This window comes from Geotrypetes seraphini, chromosome 17, assembly GCF_902459505.1.
Source record: "Geotrypetes seraphini chromosome 17, aGeoSer1.1, whole genome shotgun sequence".
Taxonomy (NCBI): domain Eukaryota; kingdom Metazoa; phylum Chordata; class Amphibia; order Gymnophiona; family Dermophiidae; genus Geotrypetes; species Geotrypetes seraphini.
The window spans coordinates 15,968,385-15,991,055 of NC_047100.1; the positions used below are offsets into that span (position 1 = coordinate 15,968,385).

The window sequence follows — 22,671 nt, forward strand, 5'->3', positions numbered from 1 at the left end:
GTTGCAGTCGCTGTGCCGGGACTCCTGCCTTCGCCGGGACTCCTGCCTTCCACCGCGTTTGCCTCCTGCCTTGTCTCCGCACCTCCAGACCAGCAGCGGCAGCTGTGTATGCTTTTAACTTCGGCACAGAGCTGCCCCTAATCAATAGTTTAGCGCGGTTTCATAAGGCAGCCTCGGGGCCTTTGCTAGGCCGGCCCACATCGCATCATCGAAGCGGGCCGGCTATCAAAGGCCCCGAGGCTGCCTCATGAAACCGCGCTAAACTATTGATTAGGGGCAGCTCTGTGCCGAAGTTAAAAGCATACACAGCTGCCGCTGCTGGTCTGAACTCTTGGGCCGCTGAAGGAGGGCAAAAAGCAGCTGTCCTGGAGGTTTCCCTTCCTCTCGCCTTTACAGGTTCCTTTTTTCCACCTTTTTTTTTTTTCCTTCAAACGGCAACGGGCCCCAGCATCGACATCAATCAAGTAAGTTCCACTGTCAATCAAGCGGTTCTGCTCGGCCAAAGCTTCCCCTGTGACATGAGCCACCCTCAAGGGAAAGAAAGTGACCCACAAAGGTGAGGGGAAGGGGGGCAGATGATGGAAGTTGGGGGGGGGGGGAGAGAGAGAGAGAGAGAGAAGGGGCAGATGATGGAATGGAGGAGATGAGAGAGAGAGAGAAGGGGACAGATGATGGAAGTGAGAAGAAGGGAGAGAGAGCAGAAGGCAGATGGATGTCAGTTGAGAAGGGAGAGCAGATGCTGAATGGAAGTGGGGAAAGAACACATACTGGATGGAAGGAGGAGATAAATAAAGGGGGAAGAAAATAGTAAGATAATGGAGGGGTGAGGGAAAGGGGTGACAAGCTGTGTGTAGACACAGTGAAAAGAGGAAAACGGGACTAAATAGTAAGAAAGAATTTAATTTAGATGGAGGCAGAAAATAGAGAAGGAAGACCAGAGAAGAAAAGGGAAGAGAGAGCAGAGAATGATCAGATCTGAGTGGAGGAAATGAGAAGAGAGATATGCTAAAAACCACAGGGGGGAGGGAAGGATAGAGATGCCAGACCATGAGGGGAACAGAAGGAAGATGATGGATGCTAGACCAAATTGGGGGGTGGGGGGGGGCAGGAGGAGAGATGGCAGGGAAAGACAGACAGTGAATGGAAGGGGCAGATGCTGGACTGAAGAGACAGAGAAGGTTATCATGCTGCTGTACCGGGCCATGGTACGCCCTCACCTGGAGTACTGCGTCCAGCACTGGTACTTTAAGAAGGACACGGTACTACTCGAAAGGATCCAGAGAAGAGCAACTAAAATGGTTAAGGGGCTGGAGGAGTTGCCGTACAGCGAAAGATTAGAGAAACTGGGCCTCTTCTCCCTTGAGCAGAGGAGATTGAGAGGGGACATGATAGAAACATTCAAGGTACTGAAGGGAATAGACTTAGTAGCTAAGGCAGGGAGAACGAGAGGGCACTCTCTAAAGTTGAAAGGGGATAGATTCCATACAAACGTAAGGAAGTTCTGTGGTAGAAAGCAACATATTTATTTGGCTCATAACTTGCTGGCGCCCGATATTTTTAGCTCACAGTGAAAAAAGTTTGCTCACAACACCCGCCCGCTTAGAGGGAACACTGGACACAACCTTCCAATGTCAGCCCAGCTCAAGCATAACAAAAGGAGATACAGTCCACCAGTCATGTGGAAATGGTTCTCTCTTGGTGACAGAAATTCCTTCCAATGTCAGCCCAGCCCAAGCATAACAAAAGGAGATACAGTCCACCAGTCATGTGGAGATGGTTCTCTCTTGGTGACAGAAATTCCAACTTTGTTTGGATTAAATGAGGAACAGTTGAGTGGAAGTTCTGTGAGATATGGTCCTATCCAAGTGCTCGTTTACAGTCCAATGTGTGAAGTGCAGCTTCAACAGAGTTAGAATGATCTTGGAAAGAAGACAGGGAGAACTATAGATTGGTTTAGATAAAAATTCGAAATTACCTTAGAAAGAAATTTTGGATGTGTGTAGAGAATCACCCTTTTGTGGTAGAATGTCGTATATGGTGGTTCTAATACAAGAGCTTGCAGTTCACTGACTTAGTGTGCCAAAGTGATGCAGATTAAAAATACTACTTTCCAAATAAGATTTTTGAGAGATGAAGATACAAGTGGCTCAAATGGTGGCTTCATCAGTGTTGAAAGTATAATATTGAGATCCCAAACAACTGGAGGTGGTCTGGTATAAAAAAGGTCCTTCATGAATCTGGAGATCAATGGATACAGACAGGGGCTTTTTATCCAGTGGTGTATGAAAAGCACTAATAGCACTAAGATGAACTCTGACTGAAGTGGTTTTAAGACCAGAGTTGGAAAGGTGTAAGAGATATTTGAAGACTTATGGCAGAGGGCATGTGTCCAGATGCAATGATTGGCAGTTACACTAAAGTGTGAAACGAGTCCACTTGAAGCAGTAACAACGTTAAGTGGAAGATTTCCTAGATGCTTCAATGATGGCTGACACTGGTGTAGATAGTGTAAATTGCATCTACTCGCTGGGAGAGAGAAACCACGCTGTTGAGTCAAGTAAAGCAGACTGGGATGAAGAAGGGACCCTTTGTTCTGAGTTATCAAGGTCGGAAAGAGCTTAAGTGAGATGGGTTCTCAGCCACTGAGTTGAAGAAGAGGGAACCATGGTTGTCACAGCCACTGAGGTTCTATAAGATCATGGTAACTGGTTCTTGGCAGAGTTTGCACAAAGATTTGAAGAATTGGGGGGGGAGGGTGGAAGCATATAGAAACTTGTCTGTCCAGTCTAGGAGAAAGTCATCTGACTCCAGACAATTGGGAGTGTATATTCTGGAACGGAAAAGTAGAAATTTTTAATTGTGGAGAGCAGCAAAAAGATCTATCTATCTCCAGAGTACTCCAATTGGTAAATATTTGATGTAACACGGTTGAGTTGAGCAATCATTTATAAGGTTGTAGGAATCTGCTTAGTTTGCCTGCTAGAATGTTTTGTTTTCCTACTAGGAATATATTTTCTACTTGAGGAATATATTCCTTTTCTACTTGAGGAATATGTTTTCCTACTTGAGGAATATATTGAGAGAATCACCCAGGACTAGGATTTGTATCACATCTTGACAAAGGGAGTTCTGCCACAGGCGCAACCAGCGGAGAAGAAACCAACGCACTCCTAGGCCATGTCAAATGAGCTGGGTCCAAAGAATACACTTTCCAGAGGAGCCAAATAAAGTCCGGTGAAAATTCACACCCCTTGTCCATTGGAGGGCCTCTTCGAAGCACTTGTATGGCTCCAAAAGAGTCCACAGACTCATAACACCGGCGTTTAGTGCCAGACTCCAGTACGGCCTCTGGGTGAAATTTTTTCCTGAAATCATGGACCTAGGCTGGCACTGGAGAAGTGTCAACAGCAGGCAGAAGTGGGCATCCCTCCTGTAAATCTCAGATTGGCGGGGCTAGCAGCAGAAGGGACTGGGCATCTTTCCTGCCAATTGCTATGCAGGGGTGTCAGGAGTCATTAGGCAGGAGAGAGTGGGCATCCATCCTGCCATTTTGAGGGTACGTGTCGGAGGATCCTCTGCTGCAGCCGGCTCAGCTGATTGTTGCAGGGTTAACCCCCCCCCACCCCCGATCAGCTAAGCTGGCAGGACTCTCCAAAGCTGCGACTTTGAGGTTTCCTGCCGATTCAGCTATCAGGGATTCCTGGTTGCATCTACTTTTATCATTTGAAATGTACGCCAGCATTTTGCTGGCCTACATTTCAGGCATCTGTCGCAGCTCTAGGGCCACTTAATCTCGCCCAAGGCTACTTCCAGGAGAAACCATCTCCAGCTTTGGGTGAGATTGTGTCCCAACCCATCTCCCTAGACCCACAACAAACACCTACAGTATAGGCGTCCTGCCTCGGGGAGTTTTTCTTATAAAAACATGTCCTGACAGACGGCGGTAAGATGCCCGTTTGTAGAATCAGCCACTTTGTCCCTTCTTTGATAGATGGACACCATCTCTGCTGAGTAGGTCTTGGAAAATCATTCCATAATTTAGGAAACCAAAGTGCTGACATTAACACCATCCACAAAGTCAAGCATTCAGCTCCAAGATTCTAGTTCCTCTCATTTGACCTTTACCAAGACAGGAAGGATCAACAAGACCACCACCTGTAGGTGAAGCATGAATAGATTTCATTTACACATGTTACTCACAGAATACTACAAGTTGCACACATTTGTGCTTTGTATGGCCACAATTATGTCAGATCAATTGCTAGTGCAACTAAAGCCATATATATGTTAGACACTTGAATTCTATAATGGAATCCAGGTGCTTAGATACCATTATAGAATAGGGTTTTACCATGTGGCACCAGGGCAGCTAACAGAGGCACCCACTTACAGAATTGCAAGTAATTTTTTTTAACAAAGTTTGCTTTATAACAAGTTATATACATGCATGGTAAATCCTGCTCCAGATAAGCAGCTAGTGAAATAATGCTTACAGCTTGACAGGAAGAAATGGCCGGCTTGCAGACTCCAAAGAAGCATAACACAAAAGTTTTCCTTTATTTAAAAGCTGTCCTCGCCACAAAATGTAATTAGATTTATCTAGAGATAAAGAAAATATGATTATGTGATGGAAGGCTGGAGGACAAAAATGAGGAAATGATACCAAGAATTAAAAAGATCCAACATTTTCAAACTTCTCATAATTCAAAAACATCTTTAACGTGGAAACAGATTTTATTTTTCCATACCTGTTCCTCTTGCCTCATTATATTTAGGAATTGACAGAGGGCTCAGTGCACTACTGAATAATTTAGAAGTTTGTTTTAGTCACTTGATTTTATGTATGTTTTGGATGTATCCTGCCTAAATTTGTGGATAGTATGAGTGATTTTTCTTTTAAATAATTAAATTAACGTACATTATAATTTTTCAGCAGAGGTCAACATACTAATATATTAAATGTCGCTTTGAGTTTGCCCCTTCCATACAGTCACTGAACACTGAAAGGATAAATGAAAACAGGACTACTGATAAGTCAATTTACACTAACAAAAGTGCCTACAAATTCAAATCTTACAGATTTTTCACCGAGTAGCTGCCTAATGGTTAAAGCAGAAGGCTGTGAATCAGACAGACCATTCCCTCACAAGGAGTGTCAATTGCCTCAGGTACAAACAAACTAAATTCTCTAACAGGGAAATTCTGTCCCCAAATGTAATTCACCTTAAACTACCATTGGAAAGGTATGAGTTATTGTTACCCACATAGATGTTTGATATGCGGGCTGTAAATGTTTTAAATAAAATATTTTTTGTTTTAAATTCTTTATTCATTTTTGCATGTTACAAGTGTAGCAGTTAAACTCATATGCACTTAAAGATACACACTTGATCAACTCTCATATATGCTTTAAGTATAACATTTCATAACAAATTAATATTCTGTAATATTTTAATAATTATGTAAGACATCTAATATTTAAATTATTCTTATTGAATAGCATAACCTCCCCTCCCCTCCCTCCCTACTCAATAATACATAAAAGTATCATTACTGTAAAACTATTCAGGTACTCCTGTATTATGAAATAACAACAAGTAAAGCTCACCCAATTCCCCCCTAATCAAATATCTTATCATGGGAAAAGTTAATCATTCATTACAAAAATCAGTTAATGGTCCCCAGATTTTCTGAAATTTACTAAAATAACCTTTTTGCGTTGCTATAGTGAGTTCCTTTTGTATATATGACATACAGAATTCCACCAGAAATTGTAATTTAACCTGTCATACTTTTTCCAATTGTATGTTCTGTTTTAAATAAAATAAACACTAAAAAGAGATTATGTACTTACCCTGGTAAACTCTTTTCCAGTAGATAGGGGAGACATTCCAGACAAGTGGGTAGTATCCCAATGGACGCATGCCATATGCAGGAGTCCAATCCAGATTTTTTCATCCATGATTCTGCTCTACTTCAGTGTGCTAGTTCCATCTACAGTACCCAAGCACCGAGACCCACCTAGCAAACGTGAAGTAGAGACACCCAAGGCAATGAAGACCACAAACAAATGTTCTGCTCAAGAAGAAATGTAAGAATAATAACTGGAAACAAGTAAGAAATGCATCTAAGGAGTGAAGAAACGACCCCGGCATAGGGCTGACTAACATCCAAGAATCAACTTGGAGAAGCAGGTACAGGAAGGACAGGGCAGGAGTCTAGAATGTCTCCCCTATCTACTGGAAAACAGCTTATGAGGGTAAGTACATAATCTCTTTTTCCAGTGCAATAGGGGGAGATATTCTAGACAACTGGGACGTACCAAAGAAGTCCCTAAATGCCAGGTAAGGCCAACTAAGCCGACCCGGAAATCCAAAGACCCGAAGGCAGAGCCTTGTCTTGCTGCCACATCCACTCTAATAGTAAGCAAACGTGTGGAAAGAGGATCATGTTTCTGCCATGCAGATTTCCTCAGGGGAGACCGCACGAACTTCGGCCCACAAAGAAACCACAGACCTAGAAGAATGTGCCTGAACGGAGGAGACGGGAGACTGAGTCCCAGAAAGAATATAGGCTGACAAAGGCTCCTGATCCATCTGGATACAGTGGCCTTGATAGCGAGAGTGCCCTGACTGATAGAACATATCAGCATAAACAGAGGGACCGAGAGATCAGTCATTAGAGATCAAAGTCATTAGTGACCTCCAAATAGCACAGGATCACTTTGTGTACATCTCGCTTCCTCAACATGCAATCCTTTGTCCTAGAACCCAAAGGCTGAGAAAACAGGCAAACACACTTCCAGATTCACATGGTAAGCCACAATCAGTAGCAGGAAAGAAGTTGCGCAAGGAAAAACCAAACTTGGAGAATCAGTAGAACAGCTCGCTACAAGAAAAAGTTTGAAGTTCCGACACACGGAACAGCAACCAGAAAGACAATCTGGAAAGCCAAGGTCAAGAGAAAAGCATCCCGAATAGGCTCAAAAGGAGCTGTGGAAAAGCCAGACAACACCTGGGTGAGGTCCCACGAAGGGAACAGTGGCGTAATTGGCAGTCTAATGCAAAGAGATCTGTGGAGAAATCTGGCAAAGGCAGGGTGAGTTGTCCAAGACTAAGGACTTTCCTGGGCTCTGAAACACAAAAGCCCAGCCACTAGGACATGAAGCGATGCCACAGAGAGGCCCATATCTAGACCAGCCAGAAGAAAGGCGAGAACCACCAAAACTGGAGCGGAATACGGCTCCATCCATTCCTGCTCATACCAAAACTGGAAAATCTGCCATACCCTGGAGTAAGCAGACATAGTAGTTGACTTCATAGACTGGAGAAGCGTGATAATAACGACCTCCGAATAGCCTGTGTGCGCTAAAGCTGTGCATGCAAAATCCATGCCATAAGAGCAAAGCGACCCGGGCCCTCAATAGAGACCAGATATCAAGAATACAGGCTGTGACCTCTGTGAAAATGCAGATCTGCGTACCATAGCCTATGAGGCCAGTCCGGAGCCACTAGAATGGTCATCCACCGAATGACTCGGCCTCTCATGGGCCAGGGAGGAAATACATACAAGTGAATCCCTTGAGGCCACGGTTGTACGACAGCATCAAGCTCTGTGCGATTGGCTTGGATCTCCGACTGAAGAATCAAGGCGTCGTCATGCCTGTGCCATGGCCACGAGGATGAAACAGGGTGAACCCCAGCACAATGGCTTCGAAGTACAGCTGCTACTTGCCCAGATCCAAAGGCTATCAGCTGAGGGAGTCAAATTGTACATTGAGGATTCTCGTCACATGCCTGCAAATGATATACCATCCACAGAAAGATAAAAGCACAGTTACTTACCATAACGGGTGTTATCCAGGGACAGCATGCAGATATTCTCATATGTGGGTAATGTCATCCATGGAGACCCGATACAGACAGCTTTTAAAGTGTATCGCCACTTTAAGATTTTAAAAACTTTACGACTGCTTTTCTACTTGACGTAGTAGGCTCACGGTACCTCAGTTCCTTAAGCAAGCTAAAAAGCCAACCAGGGGAGGTGGGTGGGTTGTGAGAATATCTGCATACTGTCTCTGGATAACACCTGTTACAGTAAGTAACTGTGCTTTATCTTAGGCTATAAAGGCCGCCAACCATGTGGAAATAGTTCTCTTGGATATGAGCTAGCCCAACCTGTTAGAACAAAGGAGATGAACAGTTGAAGAGATGTTCTATGTGGTTGAGTTCGCTGAAAGTAATAAGCCAAGGCTTGTTTGCAGTTCAAAGTATGAAGAGCCAATTCTCCAGGGTGAGAATGAGGCTTAGGAAAGAACACTGGAAACACAAATCGATTGATTGAAACTCAGTGACTATCTTTGGAAGGAACTTTAGATGGGTGCGAAGCACTACTTTGTCACGGTGGAACACTGTAAAAGATGAAGCTCACTCACTTAAAGAGCAGAAGTAATGGAGATGAGAAATACTACTTTCCAAGTGAAATATTTGAGATGAGCTGAAGACATTGGTTCAAATGGAGGCTTCATGAGTCTAGAGGGAACAACATTAAGATCCCAAACCACTGGAGGAGATTTGAGAGATGGTTTCACATTGAAAAGTCCTTTCATGAATCTGGAAACAAGAGGATGAGTAGCCAGAGGTTTACCATTGACTAGTCAAAAATGTAAAAGTTCACCACCCCCTTTATAACCACTAATTCTTATTATGTTCTTCCCTCATTTATTAAAGTACCTATAAACTGTGTCGAGCTCTATCTTTATGGAGAGAATGAGGTATATAAACTTAAGGTCCATAAAAAGCATTTATAGCACTAAGATGAACTCTAACTGAAGTGGTTTTAAGACCTGAGTTTGATAAATATAGAAGATAAGCAAACACTGAAGATATAGAGCAGGATGAAGCATCATGATGATGAAGAGTACGCTACGCAGAAAACAGTGTCCACTTCTGTCGGTAGCATTGCTGTGTAGAAGGTTTTGAGGATGCATCCAAAATGAGTCGGACAGGATCAGAAATATGAGTGTCAGCCGAGGTCAATCCGACAGGTACCAAGTTGTCAGGTGCTATTTAAATCAAAAGCTAGCGTGAGGAATTTCGTTCCAGAGTTTTAAAGCTTCAATGGGTGTGAGCATGGGTAATGGTTTGAGATTTTCTTCAAGGATGGGTTCTAGGTCAATTATATCAATTTGATTGTGTTTCTTTATAGCCCTGGGCATCTGGGCAGCACTTATCTGAAATCTGCATACCCAATCAGGTAGTGATCCTACCAGGGACTTTTTTTTTTTTTTTTACATTGACTTTAGGGGAGCGTCATTATGTTGGTAAAAATTAGGTCTGGTATCCTTCCCTTTTGGTTAATGATTTGTGTCCAGCTTAAAGAGTGTGTTGCCTTAAAGAAATTGTGGATATATGTGTTTTCATCAGCTCTGAGGAGTATGGTTTTGCTGAGTGATAATAGGTTAGTATTCCAATAGCAAATTGGTAATCTGAGCAAAATCTGACATCAGGATGTTAGAAGCACAATAAAAGTAGTATGTTTTAGTGTTCTAAGTTAAGTCTAACTAATTCAATCCCTTTAACATAGAGAGATACCGTTTTCATGAACCTGCATGATTCTTTGCAGATAATTACTTAAGGCTCCACTTCCCCTGCTAGCTGTTCTGTTAGCAATGAAGGCACCAAAGCCAGTGGGCAGATGTCATTGATTACCATCAGGTTAGTGGATAGGAGTCATGATTACGTTATGCAAAGCAAGTCAAGGTTGTTGTCTACAATCAGGTCATGAATGATCTGAGATTATTTCTTATGGATCTAGCATTTACTAGGGCATAATTTAAATCACCAACTTGTGGGATAAAGCTGAAGATCTCTCAGAGGACAGGTTTCAGCAATCTAACTGGTCTCTTGATAGCAATTTTCGGGTTAAGGTTCCCCAGCTCCTGTCCAAACAAGTATTGGGTAGCTGGTTATTTCAAAACATAGCAGGAAGTTAGGAATGGGGAGAGAGGAATTGGGGAAAGTGTTAAGTTCCTTCAGTTAATCAGCAGGGCTACAATTTTAACTTACTTTAATTTAGGAAACAGAAATGAACTATATGGGATTATGAATGATTTCTCCCTCAATCCTTCATGTGAAAAGCCCTGGGCAAAACAAGCACTTAAAATCTATGGGTGCCTTTGAACTGGTATAAAATCAGACATGAAAATTTATCCTCATACACATGTACTCCCTTTATAAAATGGGGAATACACATATAGATTTTAGTCCTATTCAAGTCACATCTAAACATTCCCTTGAAATCCACATCCACACTGATCACGACGTCTAAATAGCATTCAGAAGCATTCAGAAAATTGTATTTAGATGTGAATGTAATATACATATAAATGCGTAAACAATGGCCATTATGTCCTAGTTATTTCTAGCTCATTCAAAAAATAAAACAAAAAACAGCATTAACACTTACCTGTATTTCGATCCACATTAAAGCTGTTTGACCTAAGGAAAAAAGTTAAATATTAAACATATACATATATATATTTATTAATTTCTTACACAATAGTTAAATCAAAGTACTATATATACTTGAATATAAATTCAGATATTTGGGCCAAAATTTGGGACCTTTGTCTACATTCTAGTCTCTGGTTCTTCCTCCCTCCCTGTAGGTTATGAATGGCATATCTGTCTTCTACAGATGCTCGAGGCCCTCCATTGGCCCAGCACATAGCATCGGCGTTGGTTTCAGCTAACACAAGAATGGTACCAGTAACAGCAATGCCAGTCAGGGGAGGGGACGGACAGAAATGCTGATTATCAGGGGCTCCTTCATGTCTTCCTCGAAGTGCAACACCGAGGAAACCTAAAGAATAACATAGTAACATAGTAGATGACAGCAGATAAAGACCCGAATGGTCCATCCATTCTGCTCCTGCAGCTCTTCCCGCTGAAAGATGTGCACCACCGATGCATCTTCGCCAGCTGGCAGAACTGAAAAACCTCCACCAGCTTCCATCCTCCCGAGAGGATCCTGGAGGTCCACCAGGGGGTCCAGGTCCTCATCAAGTGAAAACTGCTCCCCATACAAAAAAATCATCTTCCCAAGAGACCCTGGCCACTTGGACAAAAGAGGAGGAGACTGGGATGAAACCTGCACTAAGGGAGTGGAGCTGGAGTGGATGCAGAGGGGAAACCCCCCCCCCCCATGCAGAAGCAGGACCCCCGGCCACCTGAAGATAAGCTTTGTACAATGCTAAAACAAAGTCTTGGTAAAAAATCTTTGGTGGCCCAATGGGACTCACTGCCAAAGCAGAGAACCCAAACACCCCTGGGGCATGTAGCGGCTGAGAGGCCTGAAACGCCCCAGCCACTAAAGGAGACAAGCCAGCAACGACAGTAAGGGAGTCCTCAGCAGCTTCAGCGGTAAGAGAAACCCTATTTCCCTGACCGTCAGTGGCTAAGGATAGCCCTATGTGGGTGGCAAGGGAAGCCCAGGCTTCCCCACTGTCAGCTGCCGACATGCGAGGCACTCATGAAGGAGATCTCTGGATGCCAGCACCCAGTGAGGATTCCCCTTCGTAGCAGCTGGCACACCGTGAGCACAGGCCAGCTGCATCTGGAGAAGAGCACTTTTTCCCTTTAAAAGTGCTCATTGCCCAATATGCGACCTAGCTAAGGAAAGAGTGCCGGTTAACAATAAAAATCAATTACAGTCAATTGAAGGCTTCCCTTCAGACCGGCACTGCCTCAGGATTTTTTTTTCCTGTCAAGAACAGACTCCACTGACACTCAGCCATATGCCTTGCCGGTATCGATGGCAAGGCTTATAGCTGAGGCACCTCTACAAAATTTTGGAGAGGTGGAGGAAATAGGGGAAGGGACTCAATTCATGGCCCATCGAGTGCGACACCCCCAAGGTTGGATGGACCCCAGAAAGTGTCCCCCTAAGCTCAGTCCAGCACCAGAAGAGAAGAAGGCGGCCTCTACAACAGGCCTACACTAACCCAGGGAAGATTAGCAACAGCTTACCACACCTGCTTGGAGACTAAGAACAGACTGAATATATTAGGGGGAAGCACAGCTACTTGTATTACAGTCAAAAGGTTTTGTCTCAGTCTCCACCTGCTGGTCATGGTGAGCTATTACCCATCAGTGAACTGGAGAGTTGCTAAAGAACAAAAGTTTCTAATGAGGCTCTCTACACAAATTCTTGTGGGAATAGACTGACTAATTGAAGGTTCAGGAATGATGTGCTTCTATTGGTTTAAGTTATAGAAAAATGGAAGGGAGCCATGAAACTGAAGGTATCAACTCCCGCAGCAGTTGGCGCAATGGATCAATATTCTATCCAACAGGGAGCGAAGAGTTCACTAGAAATGCAAGTAATAATAATAATAATAACAACAGTTTATATATAGCAAGGCCTTAAAGTTCTATGTGGTTTACAATATTTAAAAATACAACAAATTGAATAAAACTAAAAAGGTAAAAGCCAATAACTAAAAAACCCTAAAAATATCTGATTATTGCATGATGCTAAGCCTATTGTTAGTGCATCAAGTGACTTGTGTTGACAGATGGGCTGAGACTAAAATATTTAATGTTCTCACATTGGCTTGCTTTAAGCTTAGCTTTGATGTGACATAGCTGTGCTACTGCATGTAAATATGTGGTGGGGTGACCATAAAGGCCTAGAAATTACTTTTTTAACAGCCATCCTAATGTATTCATAGATTTGTAGTTCTTTTCTACCATTGAAAAAAACATAGATATACAGTCCAGAATGCACTAAACTGGGAATTTAAAATAGTTGTTGAGCTAACTTTTGTAACCAATCTAACAATTAAACGCTAGCCTTTTACAGTAGAGGTTTTCGCCACAGGCCGGAGAGGTAAATGCTCCAACGCCCATAGAATTCCTATGAGCGTTGGGGAATCTATCTCACCGGCCTGCAGCAGAAACCTCCACTGTGGCTTTGCAAAAGGAACCCAAAATATGCTAGAGTAGTCTCATTCTTATCTTCCTACAGCAGTGGTTCTCAATTGGTGTATCCCTTGAAATATTCATATTTCTGCCTTTTGGCATCTGTACTCTCCTGTAGGTCTTTAAGTCCTCCTATGAGAACTCCTCCCCCTCCCGTATTTATTCCAGAGGATGGGACTTCCCAAAAGGTCTCCTCCAGAGACTAATGGAATGTGGTTCTACAACCATAAATTGTGATTTCATTGAAATTTTCAGAAGTGTCTTTTGAACCTGAAGTTGAGAGGTGACAGACCCAGGACAAATGTTAGGAAGTTCTGTTTCACACAGCGAGTGGTGGATGCTTGGAATGCTCTCCCGGAGGAGGTTGTGATGGAGACCTCCACTATAGGATTGAGCGAGTTGGATGCACACCTCCTTGCTAATCACATTGAGGGTTATAGGTAAACAAGGTCTCATCTGGGACCACCTAGGCCTTCATTAGCAAGCACCTAGTTGAGCCTCCGCATGTGCGGGTCACCGGACTAGATGGACCAAGGGTCTGATTCGGTGAAGGCATTTCTTATGTTCTTATTTTATGTCACTAATTTTTCCCTGTTTTACCATTAGATTTTAGATTGTAAGCTGCCAAGAAAGTTCACCCTTGGTGTGGAATAGAAAGATTTGAATAAACTTGGAAACATGACTGCTCCAAAACCTGTCACATATTTAGGTATATTCAGGATCTACAGAATGCAAAAATCACCAGACGTACCAAGTCAAAGAAACAGTTAATAAGCCTGATATTGCACAAATATACCCAAATATCAGATATTAGTTTAATAGTACACGTAGTCTTAACGTCTTACCTTGAAGGAGGCAGAGACTTTGGTACTTGTGCCATTTCATCTTTGTAAACAAATGAAACCACAGCATAAGGACACACATGTCTTGGTCGCCTTCTTAACTCATCAAATCCATACTCATAAAAATAATACTATAGTAAACAAAAAAAGTCAGATTTCATTTAAATCATTGTTTAAACTGAAAGCCACAATATTAAGTATATCAATTTAATTTCTTTCACTGGATCAGAATTGCTTATTCTACTCATTAACAATTTATAAAGTTATCATAAACTTGGCATCTCCTTTACTAAAGATTAGCATGCGATAACGAGCATTAGCGTTTACTAAGCGCCACATAGCCTTAAGATATAAAACAGGACATGCAGCATTTAAATTGTACTGAGCTTTAGAAAAAAGGGAGGAACCAAATAGTGAGGCACCATTATTTTCAATGCCCGTTTTCTGCATTTCTGTACAAGGGCTAGACCAACATTCACTGTAGGGTAGCAATTACCAAACCTGTCCTAGGGCAATCTTAGCCAGTCAGTTTTCAGGATATCCGCAATGAATACATGAAATTTGGCTGCTAAGATTTAATGCTAAGAAATGCAAGGCCATGCATTTGGGCTGCAAAAACCCAAGGAAACAGTACAGTTTATAGGGTGAAGAACTTATGTGCACGAAAGAGGAGCAGGACTTGGATGTTGATAGCATGTGATGATCTTTAAGTGGCCAAACAGTTGAAAAGGCGACAGTGAAAGCTAGAAGGTTGCTAGGGAGCATAGGGAGAGTTATGGCAAGTAGGAAAAGGAGGTATTAATGCCTCTGTTTAAGACTCAGGTAAGACCTCATTTAGAATAGTGTATACAATTCTGGAGACCACATCGTCAAAAAGATAAACAGGATGGAGTCAGTCTAGAGCAGGGGTCTCAAAGTCTCTCCTTGAGGGCCGCAATCCAGTCGGGTTTTCAGGATTTCCCCAATGAATATGCATGAGATCTATGTGCATGCACTGCTTTCAATGCATATTCATTGGGGAAATCCTGAAAACCCGACTGGATTGCGGCCCTCAAGGAGGGACTTTGAGATCCCTGGTCTAGAGGAAGGCTACTAAATTGGTCAGTGCTACTCATCATAAGGCATATAACGACAGACAAAGATCTCAATATGTATACTTTGGAGAAAAGGTAGGAGAGGGGAGATATGATAAGAGATGTTTATTTACCTACCGTATTTTCGCGGATATAACGCGCACCATTGTAAAACGCGCACAGGGGTATAGCGCGCAGAAATCACGATGATATGTACAAAAACTTTTCTATACCGCGCTCAGGCATATAACGCGCATGCTGCCCGACTCTCCTTTCGCTCTCCCCGACTCTCCTCTGGCCACCCCGACTCTCCTTTCGCCCTCCCCGACTCTCATCTGGTTGCCCCGACTCACCCTGACTTTCGGTGCACTGCCCCGACTCTCCTCTGGTTGCCCCGACTCACCGTTCACCCGCCCTGACTTTCGGTGCACTGCCCCGCCTCTCCGTGCCTGTCCCCCTTGAAGTCCTGTCCCCCCTTGAAGGTCTGCCTGTCCCCCCTTGAAGGTCTGCCTGTCCCCCCTTGAAGTCCTGTCCCCATCCTGAAAGCCTGATGCCCCCCCTCGACGTCCGATTCTTCTCCCCCCTCGGCAGGACCACTCGCACCCCCACCCCGAAGGACCGCCGACTCCCCGACAATATTGGGCCAGGAGGGAGCCCAAATCCTCCTGGCCACGGCGACCCCCTAACCCCACCCCGCACTACATTACGGGCAGGAGGGATCCCAGGCCCTCCTGCCCTCGACGCAAACCCCCTCCCCCCAACGACCGCCCCCCCCAAGAACCTCCGCCCGTCCCCCAGCCGACCCGCGACCCCCCTGGCCGACCCCCACGACACCCCCACCCGCCTTCCCCGTACTTTGTGTAGTTGGGCCAGAAGGGAGCCCAAACCCTCCTGGCCACGGCGACCCCCTAACCCCACCCCGCACTACATTACGGGCAGGAGGGATCCCAGGCCCTCCTGCCCTCGACGCAAACCCCCCTCCCTCCAACGACCGCCCCCCCCCCAAGAACCTCCGACCGACCCGCGACCCCCCTGGCCGACCCCCCCACCCCCCTTCCCCGTACCTTTGGAAGTTGGCCGGACAGACGGGAGCCAAACCCGCCTGTCCGGCAGGCAGCCAACGAAGGAATGAGGCCGGATTGGCCCATCCGTCCTAAAGCTCCGCCTACTGGTGGGGCCTAAGGCGCGTGGGCCAATCAGAATAGGCCCTGGAGCCTTAGGTCCCACCTGGGGGCGCGGCCTGAGACACATGGTCGGGTTTGGCCCATGTGCCTCAGGCCGCGCCCCCAGGTGGGACCTAAGGCTCCAGGGCCTATTCTGATTGGCCCACGCGCCTTAGGCCCCACCAGTAGGCGGAGCTTTAGGACGGATGGGCCAATCCGGCCTCATTCCTTCGTTGGCTGCCTGCCGGACAGGCGGGGTTGGCTCCCGTCTGTCCGGCCAACTTCCAAAGGTACGGGGAAGGGGGGTGGGGGGGTCGGCCAGGGGGGTCGCGGGTCGGTCGGAGGTTCTTGGGGGGGGGGCGGTCGTTGGAGGGGGGGGGGTTTGCGTCGAGGGCAGGAGGGCCTGGGATCCCTCCTGCCCGTAATGTAGTGCGGGGTGGGGTTAGGGGGTCGCCGTGGCCAGGAGGGTTTGGGCTCCCTTCTGGCCCAACTACACAAAGTACGGGGAAGGCGGGTGGGGGTGTCGTGGGGGTCGGCCAGGGGGGTCGCGGGTCGGCTGGGGGACGGGCGGAGGTTCTTGGGGGGGGCGGTCGTTGGGGGGGGGGGGTTTGCGTCGAGGGCAGGAGGGCCTGGGATCCCTCCTGCCCGTAATGTAGTGCGGGGTGGGGTTAGGGGGTCGCCGTGGCCAGGAGGGTTTGGGCTCCCTCCTGGCCCGATATTGTTGGGGAGTCGGCGGTCCTTCGGGGTGAGGGTGCGAGTGGTCCTGCCGGGGGGGGGGGGATGTATCGGACGTCGGGGAGTCGGCCGGGCAGGAGGGCTTGGGCTCCCTCTTGCTCCGATCGTGGATGCGGGTGCGGGTGGGAGCGCGTGCGAGCGGTCGTTCGGGGTGGGGGTGCGAGCGGTCCTGCTGGGGGGGTGAATCGGGCGTCGGGCGGGGTGGGAACTATGTTTAAAAACTTTTGTATACCGCGCTCAGGCATATAACGCGCGAGGGGTATGCGCGGTACGTAAAATCACGTATAACGCGCGCGTTATATCCGCGAAAATACGGTATATGGCATAAATGTGATAAATTTGATAGGAAGCTCCAGAATGAAAGGGCACAGGATAATGCTTAGACGCAATTGGAATCAGAGGAGAGGTATTAAACTGGTTTCAAGGTTTCCTTATATCCCGCACCTATCAAGTACGTTTTAACTACGTTCTCTCTGCTACATGGAGCAATCCAACTGGCGTGCCGCAGGGAGTCACCATTATCCCCTTTGCTTTTCAATGTTTACATGTCCTCATTAGGTGCGCTATGTCCCAGCTGGGGATAAAACTATTTAGCTACACAGATGACTTTACGATCATTATCCCATTCACTACCTCTCTCTCAGAAGTTACCCCTAAAGCAACAGAAGTACTAAATTGGATAGAGCAATGGATGACTGAATTCAGACTAAAGCTAAACTCAGAGAAAATAAAATTTTTTGTAGCTTCGCCACACCCACTTGGCACTAAAGCATCAATGTGCATCAATAACCCTAGCTATCCTATTCAACTTACTATGAAGGTATTGGGAGTAACACTGGACCAGAGCCTGACCATGAAAGACCAGGTGGACTCCTTGGTTTGAAAGAGTTTTCTCACCCTCTGGAAGCTTTGGTCCATTAGAGCATATTTTGATGTCTCATCATTTAGAATTCTGGTACAATCCCTTATACTGAGTCAACTTGATTACTGTAACATCGCCTACTTGGCACTTTCCCAGAAGAATATGCGGCGATTGCAACTGGTACAAAATGCAGCGGTTAGGCTACTTTGTGGACTGAAAAAGTTTGATCCTTCCTATCGACTTCTACACTGGCTGCTGATGGAGGCACGTGTTAAATTCAAGTTTGGTTGTTTTTGCTGGCCCGGAACTTCCTCTCCATGTTAGAATTGACGTCAGGGGAGGGGAGAATGCTTGTGGACTGCAGTCATTGCACACGCCTTGGTGTTTCTGCATTGGGGAAGCAGGAAGAAATCCTGTGCTCCGAAAATGGGACAGGAGCAGGAGAGCTGGGCCGCAGTGAGAGCTGTTTTGGGCCGCATGTTGTGCAGGGCTGGTATATAGGATAAACCAAGATATTCATGTATACTTGTACATAATTCTGTTATTTTCAAGTTTGGACACTTGTCTATGTTTATTAAAACTTTTCAATACAAAAAGATTTCCTGAAGAGAGTACTTTTTAACAGCTATCACTTTAGCCTGAGCTGATTTCAGTAAAACAAAGTACAGTACTGTAACAAATTACTAGAACCAAGTATGATGTATGCCTTTCAATAGCCTTACAACATTTACCTGAGTAAGTTCATATGCTCTGTAAGCCAACAAAGAAGTAACTCTATTGGCATTCTTGGAGACATGGCATTCGTGCTTTGGTGTCGGATCTAATGCACTTTTGTTCGCTGCAGATTCCAAAGCATTTTTTCCCATATGATCATATATGCTTTTCATTTTACCCTAAAAAAATACAAATAAAAAAGTTTGACAAAATGAATTACAAGTTTGTATGGTGCTAATAAACAATGAACTTAAAACCACCCCAACTCATACAAAAGCCCATTTCATTTATGTACACGTCGGAAAAGCGCACAATATCTGACCTTAGACTTAGTGGGGATGGGCGGACCCGCTATGCCTAAGGCCTGATTGGTCCAGGCTTCTAGAGCCTGGGCCAATCAGGCCTTAGGCTTCGGCAGGATGGGCCGGGAAGGGGCGGGCCCGCCTCATTTCGACGAGGCGGGCCTGCCAGCTGGACGGGCAAGAACCGTCTGGCCTTAAGAAAAGGTTAGTTTGGTGGGGTGGAGGTTTGGGGGTTGTTAGCGCCGGGGGGGGGGGGGGAGGGTGCGTCTTCGGGCAGGAGGGATTGGGCACCCTCCTGCCAGCGATCGGTAGTGTCGGGGTGGGAGGGAGATCGGTAATGTCGGGGGGGGGGGCGGTCGGTAGTGTCGGGGGGGGGCATCTTCTGGCAGGAGGGTTTGGGCACCCTCCTGCCAGCGTTCGATATTGTCGGGGGGGGAGGGGAGGGTGCGTCTTCGGGCAGGAAAAATTGGGCACCCTCCTGCCAGCGATCGGACAGGCCGCGGCCTGCTATACTTATAGCGGCAGAGAGATCCCTTGCCGCAATAAGTATAGCGGCCGCATCTACTTACAATGTAGACCAGCATTTTGTTGGCCTACATTTTAAGCGTTTCTTCCTCTACTAGGGAGACGCGTAGGGCGGGCCTTAGGCATCTTGCGGGTCTCCCTAGGCTCCCAGAGGCGCCTTCAGGCCTGCCTGGGGAGCATTTTTTAAAAAAACGTGCATCCCAATTGGCTGATTAGACAGCTGTAGGACGCCTACAGCTGCCTAAAATCGGGACACACTTTGGAGAATCAGGCCCTTAAAGTGCACTGTACATGGTTTCTTCAATACAAATGAATGTTGATGTAATTCTAGGTTAGAATTACCTTAATTATTTTAAATATTAACACATCACCAGTTGCACCTGCCTCCAATGGATTAACCTGCAATAAATCTGCATACCTGGAAAGATAAATACCTAGAGAAAGAAACAAGAAAAAAAAATTAGAAACCAAGTAGTAATATAGCAAATACTTTTCATGCGTCTTGACTAGAGAGATCATTCTTGGTTATCATCAAATACGTCAAAAGCCTTTACAAGATCACCAGCAAGCAAATTCCTTACTCTGTAGGTTCTGCAATTGTGTATGTCAAATCCAGACGTGTCCTCTATGTCAGATCCGATGTAAACTAGTCCAACATGGATTTACTAGTACCTGATCCTGAAGCAGGGGGATTCTGCCTTGATGCTGGTGAACCCCTGTTAGGCCTAGGGCCCGGGGGTAAATGATGTGACATGTCTCCTCAAGTCTGATTATCTAACCTCCTTAACCTTAGTGTTACCTTGACAACATCAAAGGGATAGTGAAGACAGATAGTAAGCCAATCTCTGCAAACACCTCATTCATAACCTCAAAAGGACAGTAACGCCAGATGGGACCTGAATGTTGACAAAACAACATCAAAGGAACTGGCCAGGGGAGTAACTGAAACTCAGTTTTCTACTAACATGAATCCACAAGTCTGCTTATCTGACATTCTGACCTCCTTGACCTAAGTGTTGACAAAACAACATCAAAGGGAGAGTGAAACCAGATGGAAAGCCGGTTTTCTGCAACACCTCCTTCTGACATCCTGACCTGGGTGTTGTCAAAACACAGAACAAAAGAGCAGGACTAATCGTAATAGCAGGACCAGCTGTTTATGCTTTTACTATGAACTCCGCAGTTTGCATCCTATATAAGACCGGGATTCTGACCCTGACATCAGAACCCAAGACGTCTCCAGGAACAGGATCCAAGATGTCTCAAGGGGCAGTCTCCCGTGTCTACTCGCCTATCTATTGAGGGGTTCCCAATTGTGAAGGTAGAGTGTTTGCCTGAGATACGGTGATGCTATTTTATTCTTATATATATATATATATATATATATATATATATATATATATATATATATATATATATATGTATATATATATATATATATATATATATATATATATATATATATATATGTATAATAAAGTGTGATTGTTTATGCTTTATATTGTCTGTGTGCTTTTCTGAGTGTCACTGATCATCCCATTTGACAGAAATAAGTGGCAGGACAACCCCCCTGTGTCTAATGCAGGTCTTCTAGCCACAAGGACCGATGCCGATGGATTGGTCTTAGACGTGCCAACAAGTTTCTCGTGCAGGGCCTCTTTGGTATCTTTATTTTATTATTTATTTGTTCAATTTAACCCAGTAATGCCCCAAATGGGAATTGTTTTAAATAGATAAACACAATTCGGCACTTAGGCATGACTGACGCCAGCTATAGAGGTCAAACCCAAAAATCATTCTATTGTACTACAACACTGCTTAACACCACAGGGAGTTTTCTACAAAACTGAAGGAAAAAATATCGATTGCAAAAGTAGACAGCTCAAATATGAAAAATATATTTCTTCAAAACAAGACTAAGCAGGCTTGTGGATCTGCAGAAACTTGTCTAAAAAACTAAGCAATTAAAGGAGTAAGGAGAAAATACTTTGAAAACAAAACATGAGATAAAAAAATTACCATACAGGCACGCTGAACAAAGAAAACTAAAGGAAGCACTGAAAAAAACTCAAAAGCTCACTAAACATAACCTTTGTTCCACAAACAATGAAGACCGTAAGCCCCACACAATGTCAAGCAGGAAGGCACTTGCAAAGTGCAATGGTGCCAAAGGCTTCTTAAAGATACAGAATGTTGGGTAACATCAGCACCAGGGCTCAGTCAGATATCCAATAATATATGTTGAGAAAAGCTGTTTTGTTTTTGCATATTTGGTGGGGTTGTCCATTGGTTAAAGAATACTAGCAATTGGTGGGTAGTTTATTGGTGCGTATTTTGAAGAAGCATTGTGCGGTGTGTGTGGAATGTTGTTTGTTGAATGTGGGAGTACCAAGTTTTACAAAGTATGAACGTAAATTTGCTGCTTGTATGTTTACGACTGCTTGTATGTTAACGACTGCTGATTGGCCAATCAGACCTTAGACTTAGTAGGGATGGGCGGACCCGCTATGCCTAAGGCCTGATTGGTCCAGGCTTCTAGAGCCTGGGCCAATCAGGCCTTAGGCTTCGGCGGGATGGGCCAGGAAGGGGCGGGTCCGCCTCATTTCGACGAGGCGCACCTGCTTGCTCGACGTGCAAGACCCATCTGTAAGAACAGGTTTGGTGGAGTGGGGGTTGTTAGCGCCGGGGGGGGTGCGTCTTTGGGCAGGAGGGATTGGGCACCCTCCTGCCAGCGATCGATATTGTCGGGGGGGGGGGAGATCGATAATGTCGGGGGGGATGGTCGGTAGTGTCGGGGGGAGGCGGTCAGGAGTGTCGGGGGGGGGGTGCGTTTTCGGGCAGGAAGGTTTGGGCACCCTCCTGCCAGCGATCGGTCAGGGGGCCACGGCCCGCTATACTTATAGTGGCAGAGAGATCCCTTGCCGCGATAAGTGTAGCGGGCCGTGTCTAATCTAACCCGATTCTCTAACCCGCGTCTGTAACATGGACGCCGGTTACAGAATCGGGGTTTAGTTTAGGCCGATTCTGAATAGGACGCCTCTCCCGGGCGTCCTATACAGAATCAGGGCCTAGGTGTCTTGCGGGACTCGCCTTCAATATAGGCGGCCTGCCTGGGGAGCATTTTTTTTAAAAAACCGTGCATCCCGATTGGCTGATTAGACAGCTGTAGGACGCCTACAGCTGCCTAAAATCGGGACGCACTTTTAGAGAATCAGGCCCTAAGCATCCAGCCAGACTGGATTGTTTATCAAGAAGATAGGCTGCTTGAATGGGACAAAGAAGCCAGAGACTAATCCCATCTACCATGCCTGCAAGTATCACACCTTCCTTATCAATTAAATTAACCATTGTTTCAAACAGTTTACAAATTCTAAACAGAAAGATACTGGGACATACAATAGTTTCTATATTCAGAATAAGATTCCAAGCTATAAAAGCCTCCTCTCTGCAACACACATTCAGCTCTCTTTCT

At 45.4% G+C, this 22,671-nt stretch overlaps 1 protein-coding gene across 2 annotated transcripts in view; it reads right to left on the reverse strand.

The window, feature by feature from the left end:
- Positions 1-22,671, reverse strand: part of TASOR (transcription activation suppressor) — a 130,679-nt gene that overhangs the window by 67,246 nt on the left and 40,762 nt on the right. For both annotated transcript variants that reach the window (XM_033925742.1, XM_033925741.1), the window contains exons 5-9: positions 19,542-19,633; positions 18,390-18,551; positions 13,829-13,956; positions 10,468-10,499; positions 4,494-4,599 (exon numbers count right to left, since the gene is read on the reverse strand). In XM_033925742.1, the coding sequence (XP_033781633.1) occupies positions 4,494-4,599; positions 10,468-10,499; positions 13,829-13,956; positions 18,390-18,551; positions 19,542-19,633 (520 nt within the window). The remainder of the gene's footprint in view (positions 1-4,493; positions 4,600-10,467; positions 10,500-13,828; positions 13,957-18,389; positions 18,552-19,541; positions 19,634-22,671) is intronic.